General features: G+C 42.0%; 1 protein-coding gene across 1 annotated transcript; it reads right to left on the minus strand.

Moving 5' to 3' along the window:
* Nucleotides 1-279: 279 nt before the first annotated feature.
* On the minus strand, nucleotides 280-8,374 carry cbln1 (cerebellin 1 precursor). Its single transcript, XM_036585597.1, has 3 exons — nucleotides 7,754-8,374; nucleotides 7,072-7,191; nucleotides 280-1,530 (listed from the first exon to the last, which is right to left on the minus strand). Exons 1-3 carry the CDS (start codon nucleotides 8,003-8,005, stop codon nucleotides 1,333-1,335), a joined length of 570 nt encoding a protein of 189 aa, XP_036441490.1. The 5' UTR covers nucleotides 8,006-8,374; the 3' UTR covers nucleotides 280-1,332.
* Nucleotides 8,375-8,823: the final 449 nt, after the last annotated feature.

The following is an 8,823-nucleotide window of genomic DNA, read 5'->3' on the forward strand; positions in this document are numbered from 1 at the left end:
GAGACAGGAGAAAAGCCCCCTATCACCTGCTGGAGAGAGAGCGAGAGAGACACAGAGAGAGACCAGCCAGAGAAATTCATGTCACTGGGAATAGAGATCTGCCACTGACAATGAACAAGTCACTGTCTCACACACACACACACACACACACACATACACACACACACACACACACACACACATTCTAAATAAGCATGCTGACACCTAAATGAATGTTATTGTATACCCCCGCAACACACGTGTACACACACACACACACACACAAACATACACACTCCATAGCATGTGGATTGTGTGAGTATTTAGTTCTTTAAGCCAACAGCTGCATCACATTTCAAGGCCGAGAATCAGATTAAGAAAAATAAAAATGACCATTTAATTTTTATTGGATCAAAGCAAATAAAAAATAAACAATCATTAAATCAACTGATTGATGAGTAAAAGGGAGGAGTTTTGCCTGCTTAATATTCACATATATCTTACAGTCAATGATAATAAAATTCCTTTATAGTAATTCTGATATAGGTTCAGTGTAGCCACATTTTTTTTTTGACCAAAACAAAAACAAGAAGCATCGGTAGCTGGGCTGCAGCCTCATGATCCACACACACAATCACTAAGTATTAACACTGAAATACGGAAATACAGATAGTCAACCAGATTCAGTTAGTCATAGAGTATATCATATAGAAATTTGAAGTTTTTTATATATCTATATATATCTGGTATACAGCAAGAGTCTCTTTGAGGAGATTTGGAGATCCTCCAGTCATGAAAGAGCAAAGGGTGCCCCCCACCCCACTGTGAGAGGAGAGGACGGGCCGGAGAGATGCAACAGAGTGAGTAAAATTAACCATTAGGACTGAAGGGAAGAGTGCGTGAGATCAGTAATGTTCATGGAGAGAACGTACACCGAGTAGGGCTAAGCGTTAATGTGAGTTAATGAGGGTGGATGGTCAGGGGAGAGATGGAGGTTGCGGTTCGGTGATGATGGACATTCCTTAAAGCAGATGAAGGTGTGGATGATATGTGCGTGGGGGGGGCAATAGCCTCTGTAGTTTGTTTGTTAATCATTAATTATCATAATCATAAGGGTAATAAAAAAAGTTTTGGCTGTCCAGAGCTGTAGTCAAGCAGCAGAGCGAGTGAGTGTGTTGGAGAGCCTGCCATGCCAATTCCTTCTAATTTTTAATTTTAAACTCTATCTCTCTCTTTCTCACACATACGCTCTCTGTCATCCACTCTCTCACTCACTCTCTCTCTCATTCTCCACAGTCCTCCCCCAGGCCGGCGAGCTGAAGAGCATTAGTCCCTCCGTGGCAAGCCCCTCCTCTACAGGGGGAAGACGAGGAAGCCAGAGAAGGTGGAGTATTTCCAGCCGCCCATCAGGTTGCCCCGCTCCAGCTTGAGGTAGGCGCGGTCACCTTTCTCCATTTGGATCAGAACACCGTTACTGGCAGCCTCGCGCGTCACGTCCTGATCCCCGGCAAAGGCCGAAATCACTGGCCACCCGTTGTGCATGAGGCTCACCTGCAACACAAATGCAGGTTGTTAATCCATTGAGATAAACAAACCTGTCAGCTGATCATCCAGTCAAAAGTTTGGACACAACTCATCGAAGGATTTTCTTTATTTTAACTGTTTTCCACTTTTTAAGATAGTAATGAACACATTAGAACTATGTCATAACACAGAATTGTACAGTGGCTAAAAGAGTTAAACTGTCTAATTTGTCTTGATGCAGTTTTCTGCATCAAGCATTTTCGGCGTATGTGAGGAGCCACCACTTGTTGGGACATATATATATATATATATATATATATATATATATAATTTGCATATCATTGTGTGACATATTGCCACTTTTTGTTTTGGAGACAATTTCGCATCAACTTTAATGTTTAGTATTTGTCCTCTAAGCAAATTTATTTTGTATTTAAGCATAAGCTATTAGAGTAACATGTATATTTCATTGTGAAATGCATATTCATCATCATCATCATCACTTATCACATCAAATATTCAGTCAGATGTGTCCAAACTTTTGACTTTTATGTGTATATATAGTCTTATGTAAAAGTTTGAAACCTTTCCCATTAAAATGATGTTTTATTGATTTTCTAAATGAATATAACACATTCTCTACTGAAAACACAAATAAATGTCACATTTTTCAGGAAATTGGAATGCACATTTCTGTTTATTTGCTGAGTTTAACATATCTGAAAAAAAACATAACATGTAAAATATGCCTTAACTTTTGCTTTTGTCGTTGTTTTATATTTTATGTTAAATTGACATTAAAATTTGCAGTAGTGTGTTCTCTGTAAAGGATGTGTTCAATTTATTTCACTTAGAAAATAAGTTAGACAAGATGTTTGACGAGGGATGCTCAAATCTTCGCACACAACTGTGTATTGTCACTGTCGAAAGAAAAATAAGTATCTCCAAAATAGTAACTTTACAGGTGAAGGCAAAAACATTCTTTACTTTTAATGTAAGTCTATGGAAAGAGATTTTTTTCCTAAGCAATTCTGGTGCATTTTATTGGTCCATTCATCATGAAATTTTCACACAGTGTAAAGAACAGCTGCTGTGTTTAAATGATGTAGAAAAGTGGAAATCGCAAAATTGACATATATGTTTTTCTTTGGACAGTGATGATATAAATTTTTTTTGAATGAACCAGTAGAAATGGTCCAAAATACTGTTTCATTAATGTACAGAAACATAATGTTTTTTTTTCCTTCTCCTATAATGTGATATGAGGCTTTGGTCTTACAGAGACCCTACATATAAATATAATTTGACTCATATTATTAAATTACATATCATCTCAAACATCTCGCATTGGTTTCCATGTATTTACTGAATAATAGGAATAGAAATGTTGAAATAGACAAATGGCTTATATAAAGACACACCTACACTCACAAACATTTTTTTCTTTCTACTTTTCTCTTCATCCTCTTCTTAAAGAAAAATAAGATGTGAAAAGTCTCTTTTCTTTTCCATATATAAACTACCATAAAAGCAACGAGGCATAAGTTCTGACACAAACGCTTCAAATGAATACTGCAGTTCAAGGTGATATGATACACTTTACTGTAGAGGTCCAGGCATTAGGAGACCAGCTGGCCTTCTATCACCTCTTCTTTCAGAATTCAGAATCACTCTATTTATTTCTAATGCTGGCGAATGCTTGACTATCACAACCTATTGTTTCCTTGAGTGTTAAAGCTGTTCACCATCTTTATGGGCCTGAGTGAGGACTGACACGCTTTGTTTGTGGCTGTATTCTGTGCCAGACTCTTTGGATACTTTCAGAAAGGGAGGAAACTGGCATTTGATAGATGTTCAGTCTGTGTGCAGTACAAACAGAGGTGAACTGCCACTGCCAAGCCTGGGAATTACACACACATGAACACACATTTACACACAACAGAGCCAAAAGACAGGTGACAAAATATGAGACAAAATACCCAACAACTCTGTCCAATGCCTCGTACCACAGTGATGTGTTAATAGATCAGCACTGTGAAAGCTTAGCAAATGGGGTGTAGAATAATAGCAGCGTTAAAAGACATGCGTGGCACAAAGAGTTTTTCTGAGTGACTTGTTCTCTCCAGAGAAAAATGGACTGTCTTAAAATTTCAGGCCCAGACATGCGCCCAGTCGCCCTCATCAGCCGCAATTACATGGCAGAGCAAATGGAGAAAGCGGTCGGACCATGGTGTCAGGTCTATTCAAGCCACTTCATTAATGCTAAAGCACCCAATTAGGAGAGAGAATATGGATAGAAAGCCGACTGAATGGGTCTCCACCCTCAGTTTAATGCAGCTGTTGGCAGAACAGACAGATTCTGACACACAGCTTCCGGTCCAGATAACAGCCAGCAGCGCGCTGACAAAAGACCCAACAGACACCCCCTTCCCACCACCATCACCACCCCACCACACCCTTTAAACACCACCAAAAATGCCACCCAGTCACATGCTTCTCTTTCTCCCGTCTTACAGACATAATGACTTATGCCAGGTTCAAGAGAAAACAAGAGTGCTTCTCTTTCTTTCCCGATTGGTACGTCTCCATTCACACAGTCAGATACTGAGAGTCAGAGAGCACAATTTCCCTAATTACCCACTGTCACATTCAGAGACTTAGGAAGAACAATGTTCAGTAGAGAAGTTTCAAGAATTTTTCTACATTAAGCTTTCTGAGGGCATAAAGGTCGGCTTACATTCTTTTTTCTTAAATCTTAGCCTAAGCCTAATGGAAGCTGTCTGTGTGGATAGATTTAATATATGCGGTACAATAGTGCTACATTTCTATTTATGTTATGATATTTTCCTATTTCAGACCAGGTATGCGCCATAACAATATACTAAAATGTTCTGTTTCAGTGCATTATTACTGAAGATATAATGTAGAAAAGGAATACAAATTTCTGTCTATGTGAAACCGGAGCTACTTAACCTGATTGAGCAGGGCCTGTAGAGCTTGCTGAATTCTAAGAGGACACCTAAATCAGTGCAAATGACTGGAATATGAAAAATGGAATACATTCTCCGGCAATGCAGACACCGCCATTCAGGCCTTTACACCTTCTGTCCAGGAAAGCTGAGGTGCACCCTGAAGCTTTTGTGAGAGGACGGTGCTATCTGGCATTACGCATTCTTTAGACCCAAGAGAGGGTTTATATATCATATACATCACTATATCACTACAATGTTATTATTGTGTCATTACTATTGATTAACAGTCTGAATTACAGCAAGGCCACAATAGAGGCATACTATCTATACCTCTCAAGCTTTTCAGCATGTTGGTTGCATGATGTAGGATTTGCACCCTTTATTTTGTGCAATTTGAAGAGTATGATATATATAACAAATTACTGGAAGCTATTAGAGCTTTCAATAATTTGTTATATACCATCATCTTATTATAAGAGGATTATAGCGCAATCATCACTGTGTTCTTGCATTATGCATCTTACCATATGCCTTTGCTTGTGCTCCATTACCGTTTGCATTTCACACTTCTTCTTACATAAAGACTGAAAGAGTTAGCAACATTCATGATTTTATTTCGCTCATCTCATTATACAATCTTGTCTCTGACATGGTTTCTCAGACTTCAAAGCACCCTCTGTGAATTCCAAGTAACCATTTAGAAGGCAAAAGGGATTTTAATGTTCACATGACTGCAGTCAGAGCCTTCACTCACATGGGCCTGTTATAAACCTTTTTTTTTTAAATAGTATACAGCACCCGAATGCATAAGAAATCCTATTGAGGACTTGTCCTTGAAGTGCTGCATTTGAACCCACCACTCACATCTGATAAAACACTGTTACAAATGGCCAGATGTTCACAGAATTGCACTGAAAAAAAAAAAAAAGATAAGAAGTATATTTACGGCCAATGCACACAATTCTCATTTCCCAGAGTTTCTTGAGATCCATACGTTGCAGATATGGTCAAATGCACTATTTATGGATGTCATGAGACTTATTTGTATTTAACTGCTGGCTCCCTACTGGAATTCTGTACTTCTGCTAGTCTTGCGAAGACAGTGGTTTAATTTTGTGATGAAAGTAAAGAATTCGGCAGAATCTAGTTTTAGCCAACAGTACACCTAATCTTCCATTAATGAACATGTGGATTTATGCATATGAAAGAAGATCTATCTGAGCGTAGACAAATATCATTTCTATTGTACAGGAATTACTGTAATTCCCAATGTTATCACCTTGTTCTGTAATTGAGCGAAAGTATATTTACAAAAACTTCACCTAGTAGTTCTGCATTCTGCACTTGGCTGTATATATTATACACCTGCTTCTAATATATTATATTCCTGCTTCTTTCATTTGACCATTAGCAGAACAATAATCGAGCACAACTGTTCACTGGGTTTCTAACACTCTGAACAGCCCCACTGTAACTGAGCCCATTTCTATACTAATTTAGATGCTGTTGGTGAACAGAGGGGGGCTAGTATTAGTAATGGGTAATGTTTTGCGTTCTAGCCCTACACGCGAACACTCTTAGACGTTTGAAGTACCAGCCGTGTTCAGCACTGTGGACAGCGCCCCACCTTAACTTACTAATATCCGAGCCTTTCTGCTCATGTGCACTTCCAGGGTTAATAATGAGGTACTTAAACAGGGTTCTATACAGCAACAAAAAGGGTTCAAGCCAAGTCTGTAACTAAAAAGAACCTTTTTTGCTGCTATATAGAACCATTTTCAAAAAGACACATTTTCCATTAATCTGAAGAATCTTTTCAGCGTTCAAAGAACCATTAAGCATGAAATGGCTCTGTATAGAACTCATGGTTCCCCAAAGAGCCAGATATTTTAAGAGTGGGCATGATCAAAGTGGTCTTTACCCCTCTGAGACTTTGTGGTTGTAACTGTTGCTTTTGAAACAGGAAATGTAAATGCGTTACGCACAGCAGGTTGGTGTCACTCAGTCTGCAAGAAGCTGAAACAAGTGAAACTCTTACGAGTCTTTTTTGTTGGCGTTTTCCTTCACTGAAAGCAAATAACTTTTTCGTAACTGGTTCTTTTTTGCTGTGTTTTTGCCTTCGCCTTTGCTTATTGACATGTATCATTTGCTGATTTTCGTGTGTTTTACTGTGTATGCGTTTTTGCCTTGAAATAATGCAGGTAGCTTCAGCATCGAATAACAACTGCAGGACCACGAAAGCAGGACGGACGAGTCAAAGGTAAAAACAAAAACAAATAAAACAAAAACTTCGCTGCGCGAAGACAACAAACGTGTGTTTAAGCACCTCACATGAGCAGAAAGGCTCGGGTTTCATAAGTTAAGGCGGGGCGCTGTCCGCGGTTCTGAACACGGCTCGCTCTCTGTAACAGACGGCTGAAGTGAATCGCGGCAGAATTACCAGCCGTACTTTACTGACTTTACTCCAGTGTTAGTTTGTACTGGGGTGAAAGTGCACTACTCCTCCTCACACTGTCAGTAACACACACACTGGCTCGCGCACACTTTCCACACCCCCGTGACCACACGGCGTGGCGCACACACCAGCCCCACTGACCTGGATGGTTTGGCGGTTGTACACCTTCACGACGTGGAAATTAAAGCTGTAAATCCCTTTGCGCGGGGCGAAGAAATTGCTCCTCTCCTCGTCGAAACTCCTACCAACGTTCACGAGAACCTGAGGAAGAGAAGAGCAGCGTTTCTGAAAAGCAGGGCTGATGCAGCAGCGCGGTCAGCTCCACATCAGAACCTCCGTCAATCTGAACAGCTTTTTAAATAAACAGCAGAATCTCTGTATTCCTGAAGTTTAAACGTCTAAACTAAACAAATAAAGAAAAAAATAATAAAGACATGAAAACCTGAACAATGTGAATGAAGCCTATACTTGTAACACATGCTCTTCAAAGGTTCTTTAGTGGAGGCAATGGTCATATATAGAACCATGACAGCTAAAAGTGCCATTTGAAAGCTTTAGTGCAATGAAGAACCTGTTGTGTGTGGTTCTTTGCTGAAAATGGTTCTATATAGCACCGCTCTTAGCCTGATTTTGGTACTAGATATCGTTTTTGATAAGGGTGTACTCTGATGTCGATTTTATGATCTAATCAGTGGTTCCAGGAGAAGAACATGCCGAACCTTACACCACTTTCTTCTGACATGTTTTCTCTCCAGACTCCGGAACAGATACCCCCCAACACCACCCCCAACATTTTCCCCTTTTCGCGCCCAGAGTTCCTCACCTGGTCGAAGTAGATGACCATGGTGCGGTTGCTCATCTCTGACGGCTCGTGGTTGGTGTTTCTTACTACGGAGAAGGCCACTTTGGCGCTGCCGGAGCGCACCGAGATGCCCAGCGCGGTGCCCGTAGGGTCCGAGGTGGGGTTGGAGTCGCAGACCACCAGACATTTCCCCTCCAGGACGACCGGCTCTGTCTCGTTCTGCGCGCTCGCGAGACTCGCCAGCCACAAGGCGCCCAGCAGCACGGCTAACATCACCGCCCCCAGGGTCTCCACTCCGAGAGAGAGAGCTGCTCTTCTGTCAACTCACTTCTTCTCCCGCGCGCGGCACGCCAGCAGATCTCGCACGCTCCTCTCCTTGTTTCCCTTCCTTCCTCGCTAGAAATGAACTCCCACCGTTTCGGACGTCCAGATAAAGTTTGTTTGTTTTTTATTCTGTTTTCAGTTTGTCTCGAGCCTTTCCTCAGACTGCCTTTTTTTCCTTTTTTCTATCCTTTGATCCTCGGGTTCCACTTTTTTCCCTTTTTTCCTCCTCTGCTCTTCTTCTTCCCTCACTCCGTCGCGAGGCCCTCGTGCAGTTGGCGCGCGCCTGAACGCATAGCGCGGGCTCCGTCGCTGCTCGCGCGCTCAATTATTGATATGTGAGATATTAGAGGTGAGGCGCGCGGAGGCTCGAGAGCGCTGTTCTCCTGCCCCTCCCTTCACCGCTCCTCCTGCCCTTCCCCCCCTCTCGGCGCCCAATCAGCGCACGAGCGCCTCCCCCCATCGGCCAATGGCGGCGCGCGGACCCGCCTGTGCTTATTATGACGCGGAGAAGAGCGGCCACGCCCCCTGAAAGGATGCTACAGGTGGACTGCGCTGCTGGTAAAGGGCAGGAAGGAGTCGATGCGCACCACCCCCACCAACACACACACCCAACGCCCTCCTCCCAAACAGGGCTGTTAAAACGGCGGCGGATTGAGCTCCTAACGTCGCGCGCTGGACACAAGGACGCAGATTGGCTACAGTTTTTTGAGATTTGATGGATTAAGGGTCAGAACATGAGTCGACAGGACCTGCTGGACACCACAGCA

The sequence above is a fragment of the Colossoma macropomum genome, unplaced genomic scaffold, assembly GCF_904425465.1.
Source record: "Colossoma macropomum unplaced genomic scaffold, Colossoma_macropomum, whole genome shotgun sequence".
NCBI classification, from domain to species: domain Eukaryota; kingdom Metazoa; phylum Chordata; class Actinopteri; order Characiformes; family Serrasalmidae; genus Colossoma; species Colossoma macropomum.

Bases quoted from the DNA above. Each gene is read 5' to 3' on its own strand.
- cbln1 (XM_036585597.1), bottom strand. From the start codon at position 8,005: ATGTTAGCCGTGCTGCTGGGCGCCTTGTGGCTGGCGAGTCTCGCGAGC. The intron at 7,192-7,753 runs GTGAGGAACTCT...TCTCTTCCTCAG, and splicing joins TGGTCATCTACTTCGACCAG to GTTCTCGTGAACGTTGGTAG. The intron at 1,531-7,071 runs GTCAGTGGGGCT...TTTGTGTTGCAG, and splicing joins ACAACCGCCAAACCATCCAG to GTGAGCCTCATGCACAACGG.